At 45.1% G+C, this 22,220-nt stretch overlaps 1 protein-coding gene across 1 annotated transcript in view; it reads right to left on the bottom strand.

Annotated features, from left to right (window-relative positions):
* Positions 1 to 2,174: 2,174 nt before the first annotated feature.
* Positions 2,175 to 22,220, bottom strand: part of LANCL2 (LanC like glutathione S-transferase 2) — a 59,353-nt gene continuing 39,307 nt past the window's right edge. Inside the window, exons 6-9 of the mRNA XM_065399364.1 lie at positions 13,074 to 13,256; positions 10,908 to 11,084; positions 6,223 to 6,295; positions 2,175 to 2,290 (exon numbers count right to left, since the gene is read on the bottom strand). Coding sequence (XP_065255436.1) covers positions 2,175 to 2,290; positions 6,223 to 6,295; positions 10,908 to 11,084; positions 13,074 to 13,256 — 549 coding nt within the window. The remainder of the gene's footprint in view (positions 2,291 to 6,222; positions 6,296 to 10,907; positions 11,085 to 13,073; positions 13,257 to 22,220) is intronic.

The raw sequence follows: 22,220 nt of genomic DNA, 5'->3' as shown, positions 1-22,220 counted from the left end.
ACATCTGCAGCACCTTCTCTTTTGAAGGATTTCAATGCTCTCTATAAACTAGGGGCCCAATTTTTTCCTTGGTGCTATGAGTTACCCCTGGGCTCACAAGGCCAGACCTGGGCTACATGTTAGCCCTATGGTGGGTTGCACACATTGCATAACAACACTGCATGCTAGCTTAGGGAAAGAAGTAGAGAATAAACCTTGTATCCAAATGAAACTGCGGGGAGGTACTGTTTAAAGCAGGCAAACGGGGGTTATGCAAGTTGGGATTTGGTTGATATACTTTAACTGCAGAAATCTTAATAAAACATAAAGGAACCTTCACTTCCAATAAGGCCCTTTTTGCAGATGAAGGCACTTGCATAATAAACATTTTAAAACACTAGAGTATAGAACATCAGGTTTAGTTCTAATCCTCGGGAATCCTGATGCAATACCACTTCCCTCTGACTGAAACAGTACATGCAGCAGCACTGTCTTCAGTGGGGCTAAGCTGATTTATACTTGCTGAAGAGCTGGTCCTATCAGACCATTTGTCCTTTTATTGAAACTACTGGAGAGGGGAGGTTGCGCAACACAAATCTGCATTTTATTTTATTTTTTGCTTGTATTTTATTTTTTGCATAACAAGTTTCAACTGCAGGTCATTGTGATAGTTTAAGTTTTGTTTATTAATGCTTTTGTACCTCCCCAACTGGCTAACATTTACAGCTCCTATCATACCGGATGGGCTATTAGGCTCGTTGAAATTCAGAACAAAGAGGAAATGAGTTGCTCTCCTCTCATTTCAGAAGTGGTGCGCCTTCCTGAATTACCAATAACTAGACGCTTCTATTCTTCCAGCCCTGGTCTCCCCCCATGTTTACTTATATGTTGTAAACTGTATGCTGTACAGATTCCTTCAGAGGATGTGCTTGTTATAACCAGAGAGTACTACCAGGAAAAGTGTAACTGCTGTCACAGTTTCACACTTTGCTATTGCATGAAACTTTGAGAAATGGTGGTATGAGTAACACACTCATGACATCTTCTGGTATGTGTTTAAGGAACTAAGAAATACTTTGCTTTTGTTACTGCTCTAGGAAGGGGACTCCAAGCAGCTCTGTAGGGCAGGAAGACCTATAGTCTCAAAAATTATTAATGATTTTGAATGCCTCAATTTTCAGGGCCCAACTGAAGACAACTTAAAGGGGCTTCTCTTTCTGAAAGTGCTGAGCCCCTATGTCTGACAAATCAGGTCCCTTTAAGCCTTCTCAAACTGAAAACTGAGCCACCAAAAATCACTTCTTAAAATTCAGGCCAGTTTCTTTAAACGTAACTTCTAGAGCAGGGGTGGGCAACCTGCGGCCCATCAGGGTAATCTGATTGCGGGCCGCGACACATTTTGCAGATGTTGACCGTCCGCAGGCACGGCCCCCCACAGCTCCCAGGGGCCGCGGTTCGCCGTTCCCTGTCAATGGGACATTCCTGCAGCTCCCATTGGCCGGGAACAGAGAACCACGGCCATTGGGAGCTCTGGGGGCCCGTGCCTGTGGACGGTCAACGTCAGCAAAATGTCCCGTGGCCCGCAATCAGATTACCCTGATAGGCCGCAGGTTGCCCACCCCTGTTCTAGAGGATGGGGAGAAAAATGTTTCTTATGAAGAAACAGAGAAGTACAGCACAGAAAAGCTTTATGTTTTGTTTGAAAATTATCAGCTCATTTAAGATATAACTATGTATTAACCTGGTCACTATACTACACTGGACTCTCTCATTTGTCAGGTCAAGTGGAACCTTATCCAAAGTCACATTGCAAAAATAGCGATCCTGCTGCTGTTACTCATGCACAAAAGGGACAAGAGTGGGATTCACACAAGAAAACAGCTTTTGGCTTACAACGAAAGACTCACAACTATGGACAACACCAAGAAACATGCAAACACTTGAAAGACCTGAAGAGAACAACTGCAAAAAAGAGTTCAAAACTTAATCTCTCTTTTCCCACCACCGAAGGCATCACTTAAATAAAACCTGGGCATGGCTTCTGATTCATGCTTTAATGACTTGTGGTCCTTTGGAGAAAGAGGTGTGAAGAGGGATTTCCTTGTCCCTTGTTTAGGCTTTAAAGTTGGTTCAGTATCAGAGGCACTAGACAGTCTTGTCACTCTTGACATCGAGTTTCCATTGCAGCAGATCTCTTAGCTGTCCTGTTCCACTTTGTTTTCTCTCCTTTGAGGTCCAAGTTCAAATGCTGGAAACTGGGAAGTCTCTGGTACCAATATGTCCGATAGGAAATGAATAGCTCCCGCCATGCCTGAAACATACAAACTGATTTCTTATTACAATAGCTTAAGAAATTAAAAAACAATCAGAGTTCAAACCAGATATATCAGAACCCATTTTAAAACCTCCAGCCAGCAGTCTGCTCTGAGCGGGGGGGATCCTTATGTGCACATGGAGCCCCAAAGCCACTGAGATTTTGCAAGGGTGCAAGTTTCACCTGTATGGATCCAAATTGCAGGACTGAGGCCTTAAATTGTGCACACTGTGGGGCACTCTGGCTCTGCAGAGTCTGGCACTACCTCAACCTATATCAATCATCAAAGAGCCTAGGGGGCAGGGATAGCTCAGTGGTTTGAGCACTAGCCTGCTAAACCCAGGGTTGTAAGTTCAATCCTTGAGGGGGCCATTTAAGGAACTGGGGTAAAAATCTGTCTGGGGATTGGTCCTGCTTTGAGCAGGGGGTTGGACTAGATGACCTTCTGAGGTCCCTTCCAACCCTGATAGTCTATGATTATCCTAATTTAGATTGTGTCTGATACTGTACTTCACATTCTTCATGGTGCTATTATATGACTATATCATAATGATGATGTATTTTATGCAAGATGGGTCATGTCAGGTGTCATTGGAAAAGTTATGATTTGCTGAATACGATTATCCTATTTGTATGCATGTATCATTTTTGTATCTGAAGTTATAAATACTGACTATGTATCTGTACTTCAAATGTAGGTAATGCCCACTAAACTAAGATGCTTTCAGTCTAGATAGCTGGTTGGGAGGCCTATTCAGTAGGGTGACCAGATGTCCCGATTTTAGGGTCTTTTTCTTATATAGGCTCCTATTACCCCCCACCCCCTCTCCCGATTTTTCACATTTGCTGTCTGGTCACCCTACTATTCAGGGCAAGGAGGCATTAGGGAAAACAATAGGCATTAGGAGAAATTTATCTCTCACCTGGTAAGCCTTCCTGAGAACACTCCAGACAGCCTGTAAGTAATGGCTGCTATGACTCTGCAAGAACATGTGACCAGACCACATGATTCTGGACTCCATCTTGGGATGTCAGTATTTCTCCACAAAGTGGTCTGGGAACCAAGTTTTAAAATAAAGGGTTCCTGCCATATGCAAAAGCTATATAAGGCAGGGAATGACCTCATCTGTGGTTCTTCCCTCCCCACACAAGAAGATTCCTGGAAACACCCGAGGAAAAAGACTGAACTCGGGGAAGTGCTGGACCCAGGCTAAAGGGATTTCTAGCCTGTGTATGGAGACCTGAGAAACCCAAGCTGTAAAGCTAATGCAGCCTGTGCCTTAAGAATCTACAAGTCTGCCTGTACCATCAGTTAAGGTGAGAATCTGCTATTCATATCCAATCTATCTAGTATATTAAGCTTAAGTTGCATTTTTCTTTATTTGCTAGGTAATCTGCTTTGATCTGTTTGCTATCCCTTATAATCTATCTTTTGTAGTTAATACATTTATTTGATGTTTTAATGTAAACAGCGAGTTTGGAGTGAAGTGTGTGGGAACCTTAACTCAGAGGGGCTGTTGCATATTCCTCTCCACATTGTATGTGAGGGGAACACTATGAGCTTATGCTGTACAGTTCCCTGTGCAGTGCGAGACGGTATCATTAGGGGTTTATGCTCCAGAGGGGGTGCGTGCCTGGGGAGCTGAGAGTTACCTTGGCTGTAGCCTTTCTACTGCTGGTACATGCCGTGACTAGTCAGAGAGCCTGCATGCAACTGCAGCTGGGTGTGTCCCTACCTATGTGTATGCTGGTGGAAGTGTAAGACCGGGAGTGTATCTGCAGTTTGTCACAGAAGCAGTGTGACAGGCTGGTAGGTCAGAGGGCCCAGCAGTACCCCAGTTCCAGGTGGCACCCCAGGGGTAACCTGTCGCAGTGTCTCCATAGGAGCAACTCTTGAACTTCTGAACCCTGGTTTATCATAATAAATGTCACCAATTCAATGCCACTGGATAAACAAGGTATTAATATATTTATTGTTATCAGGAAGGTAGTGCCCAGAGGCCCTAATCAACCTCGAGGCCCAATTGTGCAAGGTCTCATACAAATACATGGTATTAATGCAAGTAAAATTTGGATTCCATGAATGATAAAAGAATCTTAGCATTTTAGAGCGACTACTGCTATTCTACGAAGACATCTGTAATGTTTTCTAAATGGAGTTCTGCCATTATTGAGGTATAGTATGTAATCTTGTTAATGTTGCAGTTTAACCACTTCTTAAAACAATTTTTAAATGCCCACCTTAAAAGTAACACTAACCACCCAGTTACAGGCCCCGATCCATGACAGCACTTAAGTATGTGCTTAACTTTAAGTAATGGAACTTTAGCATATGCTTAAAGACATGCTTATACGTTTCCCTGAATAGGAAAGTTTTCCTGGTTCAGAGTCTCGGATGCTCAATAAAAATTAATATATTAAAAACTCTTCTCTTCCTACTAGGCCCAAGTATCACCCTACAACGTGCACATGCAGCTCCTAGTGACTTTAGCAGAAAGAGAGAGAGTACACACGAGAGTGTGTACGCATGTGTGCACAAGAGAGGGGCAATTTGACTCAGACTTGAAAAAGAGAGAAAAAAAAAAAAAAAAAAAAAAAGAAAACTTGGCAAAGTTCCTCCAAATTGTAACTTCCATTTTTTGTAGCTGCGGGTCACATTAACCCCTAGACAGCCCTGAGTGGCTTTCTTTCTGCATCACGTTCTCAGTGAGTTTCTAAGCTTCTATTCTACAAATAACTCCAAGGGTGACTTTGCTTCCACTACATATAAAGATCCAGTCATGATTGCTGCAGAAAGCAGCAGTTAATTCAGGGCACCATATCAGAAATACGAACACTATAATCATATTCTTTACCCCAACTGCATTTGGAAGAGGTGCATAACAGCTGCTGACACAAAAGCCCTTAGATTGCATTACTATTCTAAAAAACACCCGTATAAAATCCGCTGTAATTCCCCATACTTGTGATAGGTGGTGCATTCGGTTCACTATCAAAGAACAGCAAAGCTATTTTTAAGCCTTTTAAGGGCGAAGATTATTGTTCTGTTTTGAGTTTACAAAAGATAAGGATTTACAAGAGAGCGTTAGAAAAATATAAACTCTACTTTTCTACTTGTTCATTGTAGAACAGTGGTTCTCAAACTAGGGCTGCTGCTTGTTCAGGGAAAGCCCTTGGCGGGCCGGGCCGGTTTGTTTATCTGCCGCGTCCACAGGGTGGCCAGCACATCCCTCGGCCCACGCCGCTTCCTGCAGCCCCCATTGGCCTGGAGTGGCGAACCGCGGCCAGTAGGAGCCGCGATCGGCCAAACCTGCGGATGCAGCAGGTAAACAAACCGGCCTTGCCCGCCAGGGGCTTTCCCTGAACAAGCGGCGGCCCTAGTTTGAGAACCACTGTTGTAGAATATTTAAGTGACACAGGAAGGCCTTTAATCAAAACACGGCATTTCTTTTCTTTAGCTGTGTGGATGAATTTGGTTAATATTGGTACTCAAGAAAGGACTAATAGAACTAAGTCTGGCCCTAGGCAGGCCTAACAGACAAATTTTCTTACGGGCCTCTGTCAAAGAAACAAACTACTAATCTGCAATGCCGTTGCAATTCCGGTCTGTTGCTCACTCAGTAATTATGATTTATAGGATAGTTCTGTGATGCACAACAACTATCCAATTGCCCAGACTCATGCTTGCTTATGACCCCAAAAGGCTCCAAACACAGGAGAGATTAATGAATAAACCAGTGCCCCGAATGAATAAACCATCAAATACCCAGTGGCACCAGTTTTATATTGAAAATTTGTAGAATGCAGCTTTTAAAAGGTTTTCCCCAATAAAGGAAAACATAACAGTTTTTCTGACTTCCAGTCACATGCCTTACCACAAGATTGTCCTTCTTCCTAATACAACCCAGCCTGCAGCAACAATACTTTACCTTCAAATAGAGAGTAGGGTCGGTCAGGAATACGACATCCATGTGCACCATACTCTAAACACCACTCTGCAAACTGTGGGAGAGAGGGAAAAAGAAAAGGAAAACAGAGTGGCTTAAATGTGTACGTAGACAGATGCAAGCTTGGACAGCAGCACATAAAGCCACCTTTTAATATATAGAAAATGCAATGAGGCTCAAGCAGAGAAACAAACTGGACTCATTATCCAAGATTAAATTGTCCTGCCTCAACTAGGCTAAGACTTCAATTAGTTTTCAGGAAACTGGAAATGCAGATTAACTGAAATCCACTACATGGTGATATAGTTTAATTAGTGGGGCAGATTTTACTTACACTTTTCACTGAACATCTTGGGGGAGGAGGGGGAGAAGAGGAAAGAAAAATGCTGCAAGAATATATTTGTATGTCAATTTGAAGGGCAAGCAGAGAATGCACCATAATGGCAACAATTTCTCCCTCTCCCTGCTAATGTATCCTTGCGGTCATGAGTAATGCCCATTAATCACATTTCTGTGTCCTTACATTGCTCACACTTCAATTTAGAATATTTAATATTCAACAGCCATTACATTACTAACCTTATTTTGTCCACCCTGAGCATTATGGTAAATCAGTTGGATCATTAAGGTTGTCAATCTTTTGTTTTCAAGAACTTTCCATTTTCTGCCTCAACTGGGCAGAGGGCGCCATTGAAAATTGTATTGTTTTCCGATATGCCTGATTAACAGTAGTTGGTATACTTTGTATAGGGAATGCTACAAGTACTGGGCTAACATTAATTACTTGCAAATTGCATTTGGAAAGATTTTAACAGCAACGATAGTTTAAAAGCTCTTTTATGGGCCTCTCAGAAGCAATATATGTGGATCCCACCTACTCCCTTGGTCTCTCCATGTGCTTTGCTTTTCTAACATGTTTCAGCTCGGAGTCCTCTATTACTGGAACAGTCCTGCAAAGCACCCATTTAAACAAATTTCCCCTGTAATTTGAACAGGCTTATAGAGAATAGCTTTTCCTTCTCAGTAGAGGTCACCATTGCTCCATTTGTACTAGAGTCTAGCTATAGCATATTTTTTTGTCGTTTGGTTCTACTGCACCCAACAATAGCCACGAGACCAGACCAAGAATCAATTAATCAAAAGCAAAAGGAAAGTCTCACCCCCCTTCCTCGCACATATTCCTGAAAAATAACTCCTTCATTTAGTGAGAGGAGAGTGATGCTTTTAGAAAAGAGACAAAGTATTAGTACTCATCTCAAATAATTTTTAGGCCCAGTTCTGCCCTCAGTTATGCAGGTGTGACTCCCACTGAAGTCTACAAATTACTCTCCCTGTAATGGAGAGCAAAACTGGACTTTTGTCTGCAAAGTGTTTCTAACCTTAATGACTTCTCATGGCATCCATGAAAGGTAAAGTATCATTATTATTCCGGGAATGGAAGCAGAGGTTAAGTGACTTGCTGAAAGCCTCTGAGGGGAATCGGTATCAGAGCTGGATTATAAATCAAAAGTTCCTAGCTCCAAGTTGGGGTGACGGGGGGGGGGGGGGGGGGGGAGGGAAGAGGGCGGGAAGAGAGAAAGCCAGGCAGGCATGTTCATCAAGAAAGCAGCTTAGGGTGCCATCTAGTTTCCACCCAGATGGACTTTCTGACTTCAAAAATTCCGTTTGTGTTAAAAATGCTTTTACCCTCACTGAGATTCTGTTTCACGCTGCTAATTAGGTGACTGAAGGGGTGGAGGCACCATCTACCTCTGATCATTACTTAGTCTTTCCATTTTATATCGTTACAATTTTATTCAGCAGAAAAAAAATTTCAACAGTCCCAGATACACAAGGCCCAGAAGATCAGCGGTACCTACAGCCACTGCCAGACAAGTTTATTCAACTAATGGGACAATCTGTTGCAAGCCCAACAAAAAAAAAACAACACATTAAATAGCTGTGTTATTTGAAAAGCCAGAAGATTGAAGCATTCAGGCAAGTGATCTCTCTCTGACTCAATAACTCCCAACCTCTGCTCTCTTCCAAGTCCTCTTAACGGTGCAAGAAATAGCCAACAAGCAGCTGTGCCGTTATCAAAGATTCTTGGGTGGATTCTCTACCTTCAACCTCATGCTTTCAGTGTGATCAGATACTGTGGTGACAGGAGCCATACAATTATCTAGATAGATAGGCGTAGGTACCCAGTGTGACTGGACATTTTGTTACATACTGCTCCATACAAGAGAGATTTTACAAACTGCCTTAGCACTTTTGAAAGTCTCTCCCTTAAATGTTAAAGACATTTAAAAATGTTAAAAATGTTAAATGCTTCAGAACCTTGGAGACTACAGGACGCAAAGTGGCTGTAATATATTACCAGATATTACAATCCTTCTGTCCTCCCACAAAGGGCATATGACAAAACTTAACCCGATTAGAAAAGGAGGAGGATGGTCCAGGGGTAAGGGCACGAGCCTGGGAGTGGAAGAACTTGAATTTGACATCTTATATGGCCTTGGGTAAGTCATAGTCTCCCTGTGCCTCAGTTCCCCATCTGTAACATGGGATTAATAGCACTTCCCTAACTCACAGGGGTGTTGTGAGGATAAAGATAAATTAGAATTCAAAACAGTACAGAAAAGGGCAACAAAAATGATTAAGGGTATGGAACAATTTGCATATGAGGAGAGATTACAAAGACTGGGACTGTTCATCTTAAATCTATAAAATCATGAATGGTGAAGAGCAGAGGTTCTCAACCAGGGCTACGTGTACCACTGGGGGTAATCGGAGGTCTTCCAGGGGGTACATCAATTAATCTAGATATTTTCCTAGTTTTACAACAGGCTATATAAAAAGCACTAGCGAAGTCCGTACAAACTAACATTTCATACAGACAATGACTTGTTTATACTGCTCTATATCCTATACACTGAAATGCAAGTACAATATTTATATTCAATTGATTTATTTTATAATTATATGGTAAAAATGAGAAAGTAAACAATTGTTCAATAATAGTGTGCTGTGACACTTTTGTGTTTTTATGTCTGATTTTGTAAGCAAGTAGATTTTAAGTGAGGTGAAGCTTGGGGGTATGTAAGACAAATCAGACTCCTGAAAGAGGCACAGTAGTAGTAGTCTGGAAAGGCTGAGGGCCACTGGTGTAGAGAAAGTGAATAAGGAAGTATTATTTACCCCTTTACGTATAACAAGAACCAGGGGTCACCCAATGAAATCAACAGGCAGCAGATTTAAAACAAACATAAGGAAGTTCTTTACACAATGCACAATCAACCTGTGGAGCTCGTTGCCAGGGGATGTTGTGAAGGCCAAAACTATAACTGGGCTCAAAAAAGAACTGGATAAGTTTGAGGAGGATAGGGTCCACCAATGGCTATTAGCCTAGATGGTCAGGGATGCAACCCCATGCTCTGAGTGTCCCTAAGCCAGTGACTGCCAGAAATTGGGACTGGATGACAGGGGAATGGATTGCTCGTTAATTGCCCTGTTCTGTTCATTCCCTCTGAAGCATCAGGCTCTGGCCACTGCTGGAAATCAGGATACTGGGCTAGATGGACCACTGATCTGACCCAATATGGCTGTTCTTATGTTCTTAAAAACACTGAAGGATTGTGAGGCACTCAGACATTATGGTGATGGAGGCCATATAAAGTACCTAAGATAGATTGCGTTAGACCTGGTCAAGACAGATTGACCTACAGACATTACATATGCTACGTGACTGCTAGTGATTTATACAATTGTTTAGATCTACATCTCTAATGCCACTCTCCTTCAAATCATGGTGCTTCCCTGGACGAATCCAGAGCTGGAAGACAGGAAGTCCTGAGGTCTGATACCAGCTAGGCCTCTGGCTTGCTGGGCACTACAGTAAATATCAGAGGATACAAGCAAACAGAGGGCCAACAGTTTTAAAACTTTCGACTGTTCCACAGTGAAATGTTCGGAATCCACACAGCCTCTGTACAGATGGCCACTGCTGATTTGAAGACAGTTGGGAGACTATTTTTCAAATTTCCTGTTGAAGTATTTTAAATAGTCTCAGACTATACAGAAAGGTCTACGATTGTCTAATTAACTTCAGCGAGTTAAGGCTCATGACATCCTGGTGAGATAAGAAAACAGAGGCACAGAGCTCAGATGACTTTCCCAAGATCACAAAGGAAGCAATATGTCAGAGCAAGGATTAGCTCTCAAAGCAGTACTCAGACCATGGGGCTCTTAAGCCCAGCAAAAAGTAATCAACTCATTTTATATACATTAAAATTGAATCCATGCGATTCAGAGTTCTAGAACCCCAAGGTAACAACTAGTGTGAAAGCCAATGAACCAAAGTATAATCATTACAGACCACTAAACAGTCACTGCTAGATCAGATGTATCCCGTAGCGGATATCACAAGGGAATACCTATAGTATATTTTTAATATCACAATAGAACACTGGTTAGCTACGTTTAGAGCAGGTATCATCTTTTCAGGCCACTCCTATTTCTGATTCTAAACACTCCCTACATTTTGAGAATTAAATAAAAAAGTTACAGGTAGCATAGAAATATTATTCCTTTTTATTATATTAGGGTATGTGATGTTTGCAATTAATCACACAGAAATTCATACATGACTGTAGCCAGCACAGAAGAAGCAATGCAGTAAATCCCACCTTGCAAGCCCGGTAGAGATACTTTTTGTCCTCAGTTAGGTGATAGAGAGATAAGAAGGAGTAGCCATTGCCAGCGGTCCCATGGCAGATTCCATACCCTTTCCTCAGCAAACCTCTCTGCCAGATGACATCACTGCAGTCCATGGCATCCTTCAAATATTTATCCTCTTTAAAGCTCTATGGAATAAGAAAAACACTCAAATTCAACCAACCTACCCAGCAACAGAGAAAGGGAGTGGAGAATGGGGCAAGTTTCATCCGTTCTCTAGCTATTTATAATCCACCCATCACGGCAATAATTTTCCTCTCTTACCAGACTGCTTCCCCTCCTGTGCAGGATAAAAGAAAGTTAAGAGGACTTTATGAATTTGAAAGCATGATCAAAAGAAAACACAAGATCCGTATCTTAAATTCTAGATTCTCTCTATAGTCCACATTTATCATCTCTCTCTCCTTTTTTCACTACTCCCCCCTCCTCCAAATTGTGACTGTGTTTGATTTAAACTTGAAATACAAAAGGGTTATTCTAATTAGATTCATGTAACAGATGGGGGCACAAGGGGTTTCAGCCCCAAGCCTTCTGGTTGAGGTCATGGTGACTTCTGGCCAAGGGCAGGTCCTCCCTGTTTCTACATTGAAACGCTGTCAAAGAAATGCTTTACATTTCATATTACCCAGTATGGCATTTGCCTCTTTACCAGAAGCACAACAAAGAGCAGTATATTGCCTTGACTATAGATCATTGTTCGTACTGCAGTAGCTCTGTGAGGCACTAGCCCCATTGTGCTAGGGACCATACAAGCATTCCTCCCAGCCTGACCTTCAGCTGTGTTTCAAACACCAAGAACCCACTCTTGCAGACTTTACTCACACCCAAAACTCCATCTAAAGTTATGTTATGGAGTCCATCAGGAAAGCAGGGAATGAAACAGATGGTTTTCACTGAGACACCGGAGACCTGTAGTCTTAAGCAGCCAGTTTCTGCTCTTCTCTATCTGATCTAACTCAGATCAGCAGCAAGTCAAAAAAGGGATGGTTGACATGCTTAGAGGTTTATAAAGCCTTGATCTATCAGTGGCGGTCATTAAGCAAGTGAATAGTACCATCAGTATGAGTTTTTTGTTTTTTTTTAATTTTTATTAAATAGTTTCATGAGCTTTGTAAAATTCGACCAACAAGGCAGAGAAAACATCTCACTATCTGAACAACTTCTCTATTACCACACAAGGACAGTCCAGTTACAAGACTTAACTTGAAGGCTGGATGATTGGTTCTAGTTTCCAAGGCGCTACTTTCCATTACCTAAATCCCTCTTACTTTACAGTATGGAGTACGATCTGTTGACTATCTCTTCAATTACTTTTTATATTGCTCTTTAAGAAAGGAGACTGAAGTAAAAAGAAGCTGATTATGTGACCTGAACATCTTAAAAGACAAGGTAGGGCCAAAGAAGTGTCTGCCAACCAAAAATGTTCCTGATCCTCTCAACTCCTCAAGATATACAGCATTTTGTGCTGAGAAAGCATCACATCGGGAAGGGAAAAATGGATTTTTGCAGTGTCCAATCACCCTTCCTCTCAGAGCACTCCAGAGCACATGCTTCTGTGGTTTCTGTTGCATTCACAAACACTTTAGGAGGTTTACAGTTCAAATTTCAGGCAGCAGTGCACATAATTATACAGATAACCATGAACGCTTTTCATCAGCCCACTCAAAGACCAAGCAGAGAACCTGCCAAGGCAGCTTGTCAAGAACAGGAATCAATTTGCATAAATTTAATTAAACTGCTTGCTTACTAATGTTCTGTGACTCAGAGCTCCGAAACCTGAAAACAGCAGCAGAACCAGTGAGGATACATAGGAACAAAGACTACGCTAGTGCTAAATTACTGTGATAGGATACACATGATATTTGTCAGGCATCTGGGATCTTTGTAATCTGACATCAGCAGTAAGTGCTACATCTTAATAATACTACAATCCTTAAAGTAAAAGGTGGTTTAGAGATAGTGATTTTTAAAATTAAAGACACCTTTAACATTCTGAATAAAGACTCAAAGATTACAGACCAAGATTTCAAAACTAGGAGCATAAAGATCAAAAATTACTTCTGTAGACATACGGACACCTGAGGATGTGTGCGTACATGTATAAGAGAAAGACTTACCTTATAAGCTTGCATTAGCATGTGGATGACTCCCGGTGCACCATGGCACCAGTGGACTAGTCTATCCGTTTCATTGCTTAATGATGATGGATAGTTCCCAGATCTGAATTTTTTATGACGTACATAGTCAATGCTCGGTTTCACCAGCTCCGTCAGGGTCTCCTGATCCACATTTGAAACTGGCTAAGAACAAAATAATCACATATTAAAATGCAATTCTTTACTCTGTCCATTCGATTTTGCATACACAAATTCTCATACGTAGAAAATTCCATGTACAAATCTCAAAGCTCTTTATAAGCATTTCATTAATTTAGCCTCACAATACCCTTATGAAAAGCAGCATTATCCCCTTTTTACAGATGGACAAATTGAGGCATGTTGGGTGACTTACATCAAGAGGACCCAGGATGACTGTGGCAGAACTGGAATAGAACACAAGTTTCAAGACTCCTAGACCTCTATCAATGCCTTACATCCTCAGGGCTGTAACTATGGTCGGATGGGAGGAGCACCTGCCCTGGGCACTGAGCTGGCGGGGGAGAGGGGGTGCAAATTCAGGCCCAGCGGTGTCAGCCCCCCGCCCCCAGCAGGATCAAACCCAGTAGCATCAGCAGGAGACCAGGGTGCTCAGTGCCCCCCCACGCCACAGGATTGCAGGTCCAGTGACCCTGGCTGGAGCAGGCTCCCTAGCACTAGGACCTCAGCGGCAAGTGGGCAGGGCAGGCGGCACAGCTGAGCTACCTGCAGTGGAGGTAAGAGACCAGTGGGCATGCAGGGGGGGAGGGAGAGGGGTCAGGGAGCTAGGACTGCAGAAGGGGGGTGCAGCTGATGCGTAGGGAACTGGTGGCCGGGGGCAGTCCCTGGATGGGGGGCTAGATATTAAGGCACAGTCCCTAGGTGGGGAGCTAGGTGCATGGGAGGCAGTCCCTGGGTGCGGGGCTGGAAAGGACAATACCTACAGGGGCTATTCGGCCCCAAACAGGGCAGCCTGTCTCTGCAGGGCAGGCATGTGTGCCAGCACAGCACGGGGGGTCTAGATACTGGGGAGGCACTCCGCACCATGCAGGGCTCCCATCTTTACAGACAGGTTCCACAGCTGCGCTCTCCGGGTGCTCAGCCCGGCCACCAGCAGCAGCACAGAAGCGAGGAGGGCAACACACCCTGCCATGCAAACCTTACAGTACATTAATTAATTTTAACAGTTAATGTTTTGACTTTTTTTGCTAATTTAAAATGCTCTTCGTAGACATTTGCCAGTGTTGAAATGAAAGGCCCTATATCAATTTGAATCATAATGCTGTCAGATAACAAATACTAAACCTAATTTTTTTGTAGATGTACAGGTAGTATATATATTGTGTAGATGCAGCCCACATAACACAGAGACCTGCATATGCAGCCCACGATGGTAAACACGTTAAGAACCACTGCTCTAGATCATGCCTGACAGGTGTTTCTCTAACCTGTTCTTTAAACTCTTCAAATGACAGGGATTCCATGATGAATTCCCGGAGAGAAGAGAAACTTTTGAGTGAGTGGCGATTCACAACTCGATCTAGATGGTGCTGCAGTGTCACAGAAATGACTCTCCAGTCAAGAATCTTAGGGCTAATCTTAGGCCTGTGATAGAAGGCAGGAGCTCTGGTAGCAAGCGTGCCTTAGGCACTGTCTACACGACACAGTTAGATCGATGCAAGGCAGGTTACATCAACCTAGCTGTGCATGTGTCTACACTTAAATTAGGCTCCCATGGATGTAAGTGCCCTGTCATGCCTACTTAAGAACACCACCCCTCTGAGCGGCATAGAGCTATGGTCAATGTACTTAGTGTAGACACTAAGGCTTGGTCCACACTGGGGCGGGGGATCGATCTAGGAAACGCAACTTCAGCTACGAGAATAGCGTAGCTGAAGTCGACGTTTCCTAGATCGAACTAAGTTTACTTACTGCGGGTCCACGCGGCGCAGGCAAGCTCCCCCGTCGACAGCGCTTCCTCCTCTCGGCGAGCAGGAGTTCCGCAGTCGACGGGGGAGCGCTTCTGGGATCGATTTATCGCGTCCAGATGAGATGCGATAAATCGATCCCAGAAGATCGATCTCTACCCGCCGAATCAGGCGGGTAGTGTGGACCTAGCCTAAGTTACTTAAGGCGACCGTAACTGTCCTCCAGCAGCTATCCCACAATGCCCCACACTGACATCTCTGGTCACCATTGTGAACTCTGCTGTCGGGGTCACAGAAACTGGAAACGCATTCCTTCCCCTTTAAAGCCCTATGAATTTTTGAAATTCCTTTTCGTGATTGCCCAGCTTGGCAAGCACACCTAGCAGCTCTCCATTGTTATATGGAACTGCCCAGCTGACCATGCTGGCTACACACTCCAGACACACATCTGGCTGGAGTAGACAGGAGATACTGGATCACCTGAGTCTGTGGGGAGAGGAGGCTGTGCGGGCACAGCTCCAAACCAGGCACAGAAACGTCAACATCTATGAGCAGATTGATCGGGGGGATGCAGGAGAAGGGGTCTAACAGAGACCAGCAGCAGTGCTGCATGAAAGCCAAGGAACTGCAGCAGGCATATCAGAAGGCCAGGGAGACCAACAATCGATCTGGGGCCGAGCCGCAGACCAGCTGCATTTACAGAGAGCTGCATGCTCAGACTTGGCAGAGACTCCACCACCCCCAACAGCACTGCGGATACCGCCAGTGAGCCAGAGTCACAGGCCCCTGCTGCGAACAGCGAGGAGGAGGAGATGGTGAAGAAGAGGAGGAGTACGGGGAACAGGCAATCGGGGGGGGGATCCAGCTGTACAGCAAGCCAGGACCTGTTTTTGACTCCACCTCAGTCCAGCCAGTCGAGCATGGATGAACCCGAAGCAGAGGAAGGAACCACGCGTAAGTGTGTAGATATTCAGTTACAGGGATGGCACCCCCAAAGAAGCAGGATACATCTTTGGACTTTTCATTAATTTACTCATGCTGGAAGAGATGGTGGTACAACCGAGAGAGGTAGAGTTGCTGTCTGCTTTTCATTCCTTCTAGAGCAGTGGGTCTCAAACTTCTTTTACTATGTGGGCTTACGATGTGACCCCTTTCACATCGTAAGCCTCTGAGTGCGACCCCCCCCCCCCCAATAAATTAAACACCCTTTTAAATATATTTAACACCATTATAAATGCTGGAGGCAAGCAGGGTTTGGGGTGGAGGTTGACAGCTCGCGACCCCCATGTAATGACCTTGTGACCCCCTGAGGGGTCCCGACCCCCAGTTTGAGAATCCCTGTTCTAGAGTAAGGCAGGGGGCAGGCAGAGCAGTTTGTTTACGTGCACAGAGATGTCCCAGGAATCCTCCAGAGAGATCTCAATGAAACTTCCATGGGGGTATTCTGCAATCCTCTGCCAAAGGTTTCTAGGGAAGGCTGCCTTCCTACACTACTCAGTGATAACTTCAGCAGGCACCACGGCAGTACACGGGCTAGCAGCATACACAGGTCCAAGCAGCTTCAGGACGCCAGCAGCAGTTGTGCTCTCTACCTTTGTTACCCTCAGGAGTGAGGCATAGCTAAAATCACCACCACCTATGCAAAACGGTGCCAGTATCCAGTGCCCCTGCCCTACGCTACTAGAATCATGCAACTGAGCAATTCCCTCCTCATTTCCCCAACCCTCAGTGGGCCACACACACCATGGCCAGGGCTGTGACTGGTGCCACGCACAAGGAATCCCAAACAGAAGTTGCGCTTTCATAGCGAATACACTGACAATAATACCTCTGTGTGTTTTATCTGCAAATGCTGCCATTGCAGCCTTCAGGGTCTCCCCCTCCACAGAATGCCTGGGCCAGATAAGGAGGAGAAAGGAGAGGACTCAAGGTGACATGTTCAATGAGATCCCGCAGGCCAATGCTGCATCAGACAGCAAGCACAGGGCCTGGAGGATGAACATTGCAGACAGCCTGGAAAAGGATAGGGTAGAGAGGAGAAAGGCACAGGAAAAGGAGAGGGAGATGTACCAGGACATAATGGGACATCTCAGGCAGCAAAATACAGATGCTGTAAACCAGTGGTCACCAACCGTCAATTGCGATCTACTGGTCGATCTTGGAGACTCTCCCAGTCGATCGCGGTCTCCAGTGATGCAGTGGAGCTGCCGCTAAGGCAGGCTCTCTGCCTGCCCCAGCCCCAAGCTGCTCCCAGAAGTGGCCAGCGCAGCCCCGGGGGCGGGGGTGGTGGAGGGGAGAAGGGGTCTCCATGCACTGCTCCTGCCTGCAAGCATGGCCACTGCAGCTCCTATTGGGCAGGAACAGGGAACTGTGGCCAATGGGAGCTGCGGGGGCAGTACCTGCACAGAGTGATAGCGCGCAGAGTTGCATTGGTCCCTTCCAGGAGCAGCATGGGGCCGGGGCCGCCCAAGGTAAGCGCTGCCCCCTTCAATGGGCAGGTTCTGAATGGCTCTGCAGCATTAAGACCAGGTGTAGCATGAGTACAGCAGGCCCAGCTATGCTGGCCCAGCATTTCTCTTCCACCACCCAACCTGCAGCCTCCCGGAGCCAGCCCCCCATACCCCGTGTCAGCCGACCCCCCTCCCAGAGCCAGCACCCCAACACTCTGCCCCAGCCCGGAACCCCCTCCTGCACCCAAACTCCCTCCCAGAGCTTGCACCCTTCACCCCTTCTGCCCCCCTGCCCCAAGCTCAGCCCGGAGCCCCCTCCCACACTACAAACCCCTCGGCCCCAGCCCAGAGCCCACACCCCGTCCCAAACCCCAAACCCCTGCCCCAGCCCGGTGAAAGTGGGTGAGAGAGAGCAAGCAACGGGGATGGGGGGTGGGGCAGATCCTGGATTGCCCTTAAATTCAAAAAGTGATCTTGGGTGTAAAAAGGTTGGAAACCACTGCTGTAGACTCTGGTGGACCTGCAGGTTCAACAATCCCGTGCTCGCCTCCCTCTGCAGCCCAGAACTCAGTATCGGGACCTTCCTACAAACCCCCAACATTCTACGTGGCCTTACAGGTCCCTGCACAACCCCCACCACTCCACCCTGGAGAACATTAAAAGACAATCTCAGCTTCACATATACCAACCATGACTTTCACAGGTCAGTGTATGTGTAGCTGGAATGGATGTGAATGTTATTTCCCCTTCATAAGTTCTGTTCTCTTAATTTATTGAGTTTTACTATGTTTTTAATATATTTGTTTTTAAATTGCCTGGGATGTTTTTGCACTGATTTTGTTACAGAATAAAATTCTATTATTTCGAACATAATTCATCTTTATTAGTTCACAGCATATGCTGGCTAGTGCTCATCAGTTCTGAAAGCAACCAATTACCTGTTACTGCACAGTGTCACTTAACACATAAGATCATTCACAAAAAAAAAAAAAAGTAATAGGTGCACTGATAATGTAATATCTCTACACGTACAGCAATCACCACACAATACATATCGTGCCAAAAAAAGAGCAGGGCCAGGTAGAGCACACCACCACACACTACTCTGGCTCACTACTAAAATGGTCTTTCAAAGCCTCCCTGAGCCGTATAAGCTCCACGTTGAGCTCTTCTAATAGCCCTTGTATCTGGCTGTTCAAATTCAGCAGCGAGCTGCTCCACTTCTGCCCTCCAGCCCTGTGGAAACTTTCCCCCCTTTCCTTCACAGATATTACGCAGGACACAGCAGGCAGCTGTAACCATTGGGATATTTTTCTCACTGAGGCTCAATCTTGTGAGTAAACAATGTCAGCGTCCCTTCAAACAACCAAAGGCACATTCATGTGTCATTCTGCACCTGCTGAGCCAATAGTGGAAGCTTTCCTTGGTGGTGTCGAGGTGGCCGATGTACGGCTTGATGAGCCAGGGCAGCAAGGGGTAGGCTGGGTTACCCAGGATCACTATAGGCATTTCAACATTGCCAATGGTAATCCACCAGTCAGGAAAGAGAGTCCCTTCTTGTAGCTGTCTGAACAGTCCTGTATTCTTAACAATGCAAGCATTGTGCAACTTCCCTGACCAGCCAGAGTCAGAGAAACATCCCCGGTGATCCACCAGCACTTGCATAACCATAGAAAAGTAGCCCTTTCTGTTGATGTACTCTGTGGCAAGGTGGTCTGCTGTCAAAATAGTGATATGTATTCTGTTTATCGCTCTATCACAGTTCGGGAACCCCACTGCTGCAAATCCATCCACTATGTCCTGCACATTGCCAAGAGTCACAGTCCTGCGTAGCAGCAGACAATTAAGAGCCCTGCACACCTGCATGACCATAGCCTCCATGATGGATTTCCCAACTCCAAATTGATTCCCAACTGACAAATAGCAATCTGGCGTTTCAAGTTTCCACTGTGCGATCACCACCCGTTTCTCCACTCTCAGTGCAGCTCTCATTTTGGTGTCGCTGAGCTGGAGGGCAGGGGGCAAACTCTGTACACAGATCCAGGAATGTGGCCTTGCTTATCCGAAAGTTCTGTGCCTCTGCTCATCATCCCAAACCTGCATTATGATGTGATCCCACTAGCCAGTGCTTCTTTCTCAGGCCCAGAAGCGGTGTTCCACCGTGAATCCCACCAACAACCTTGAATTGGTTCTTGCCATTTCCCATAGCAATATGTCCTCCAAGGAATCGTCATGTTCCCCATGGCTCTGCAAATACTGAAGGATCATGTGCCCTGTGCTTGCAATGCTATGACAATAGTGCAGAGCTGTGCAGGCTCCATGTTTTTGTCAGAGAGGACAGACATCGAGGACAGCCATGCAGGTTTGTGGGATTTTGGGGGGGTGGGGGGGAAATGCAAACATTATGGAGATACAGATGATGTTACGGGATGGAGACTGTTGCAAACTGGCAAGTTGACCCCATGCTCCCAGTTACTCTGGCACAACTTGTTTCAGCCCCATCATGCATTGCCAAAGCTTCCCAAAAGACAGTGCATTGGATGGTGAAGAGTTGCACACTGGTATACCTACTCATGGTGCACCGCACTCTGCATAGATACAGCGCGCTGACATAAGGAGACAAGCATGCACGCGCACAAATGATGCGCTTACTGCGGCAGCTGTATGCCGACGTAAGTTGAGTTGACATAAGTTGCTAGTGTAGACATGGCCTTAGACACACAGCCTCAAATTGTGCACAGGGGGAGTGTAGCCACTGGACCACCTTTTGATTGCGCCAGCAGTGTGTAGTCCTTGTGCCACCTCAGTGCAATTGTATTCCGTCCTCATGCAGGGATACACCTGCGGAGTGAGACTTTTTACACCTTTCTTTCCTTGCTTGTGCTCCCATTTAGGTCTGTGCAAAATCAACTTTAATTTAAGTTGACCTTTCTTTTAAAGTTAAGAGCCAGTGATAGGACCCGTGTTTCTATAGAATGTTGTTTCACTCAGACCACAACAATGGCACCAAGCTAGTAACTGGGAAGAATTACTGTCCTTAGCACAGATACAGCAGGAACTAAAAAAGAACCAGCAGAGCCCCCTATGGTAGACACAACGTATGCTGACAGGAGTTTCTCTGTCGGCATAGTAACACCACCTCACCAAGCAACATTTGCTATTCCAACTGAAGCACTCTTCCGTGGGCACAGTTGTGTCTGTACTGGGGGCTTCACTGGCATAGCAACGTTAGCTACAGGGCACTGTCTTTCCATGCCTCTGAACGACACAGCTATGCCGACAGAACTTTGTAGATTAGTCCTGGCCTGAGATCATAAGCTCTCTGGGAGAGGGACTGTCTTTTTGTTCTGTATTTGGACAGGACCAAGCAAAATGGGCCAATACAAATAATAGAGTAGTTATTAAAGACACAAACTTACTAATTAGCTAAGAACTGTTAGATGGAGGGAAAGAGTTTATTTAATGATTAGAGGAGGGGACTTGGCCTTGAGATTCCTGGCTCATATCTGCTGGGGCTTGCTGCTACTTAACACTGCCGTGCCTTGGTTCATCCAGCTATAAATAGGTATACTAATACTTACTAACCTCACAGTGGTGTTGCAAGGAACTGTTTGTAAAGGGCTAGAGATCCTCAGATCACAGGCAGTAAGTACAAAGTAGGATTATAATTAAAGAAATAAAAAACTCCTAAGTTCTTTGCCAAAAAGTTCTCCTAGTATTGGCAAAAACCCACATATCTTGTTCCTTCTGCAGGAAGGGACTCAACTCTGAGTGAGTCACAACATTTAATGTTCAATGAAAAGGCATAAACCTAATAATGTACAAGTAGGTTTTGTGGTAATAGTCAAAAGCAGCAATCTTGGAGAGGAAGAAATTACAATTCTGTCTAGATTTATGATCAGAGTAGTTGCCACTTACAACCAGCAGTATTTGACAGAATTATTTCTGTTAATTAACCACCTGAAACAGCAAAGAAAGTGGAAAGGGCTGGAAAGACATGGTGATTTTCCTAAGGGAGGGGATGTTATCAGGAGGGTCAATGGAGGGGGGGGGGAGAAACAGGGGAGGAAAAGGGGAGCAAGAAAAGATGCAGAAACTTGTTGGGAAAAAGTGTTTTCTTGAGGAGGCAAAGTGGGAGGTCAAGGAGAGGGCACAGTAAATTATGGCACTCAGACTGAAAGGAAACAAATTCCTTGCACTTTGCGGGGAAAGGGGTGCTCTGCATGAGCAGATAAGAAACTTGATATTACCTGAGGCAGAACAAAGACTGCCAGCACCTTTGGAAAGTAGAGCGAGGGGCATAAATTAGACTTTGCAGCCCAATAGCTACAATGTTGTACAATGACGTTTGCTGAAATTATTTCCAGATCTCATCACTAATATGAAGATGAGGCATGTGCAGCTTGTCTTCAAATGTCAGCTTCGCCTTTGAGAGTCACTGTGGGACCTGGGAGGGATGGCATTTGAGGTGCCGGAAAGAGGGAAAGTACAGAGGACAGCAAGTTGGTTAAGGGCAACAGGCAGGGCAGTGTTGTGGGCAACAACCCAAGGGAGTGGGGAACATCAGAATAAACCAGGCTAGAAATCAACAGGATGAAGGTGCTTGAGACAATGTAGTTTTTTGGAGTTGAGAGATGGTGGAAAATGTACTCAAAGCGGTGGTTGGTGTAGGCGAGATCAGGGAAAGAGGAACAAAGGCATTTCTGATGGCAAGTTCAATGCTGTGAACAGGAAAACAGGTGAGAGAAATA

This window comes from Emys orbicularis, chromosome 2 (assembly GCF_028017835.1).
Source record: "Emys orbicularis isolate rEmyOrb1 chromosome 2, rEmyOrb1.hap1, whole genome shotgun sequence".
In the NCBI taxonomy this organism is placed as follows: Eukaryota; Metazoa; Chordata; order Testudines; family Emydidae; genus Emys; species Emys orbicularis.
This window is presented reverse-complemented; position numbering and strand designations above follow the sequence as displayed.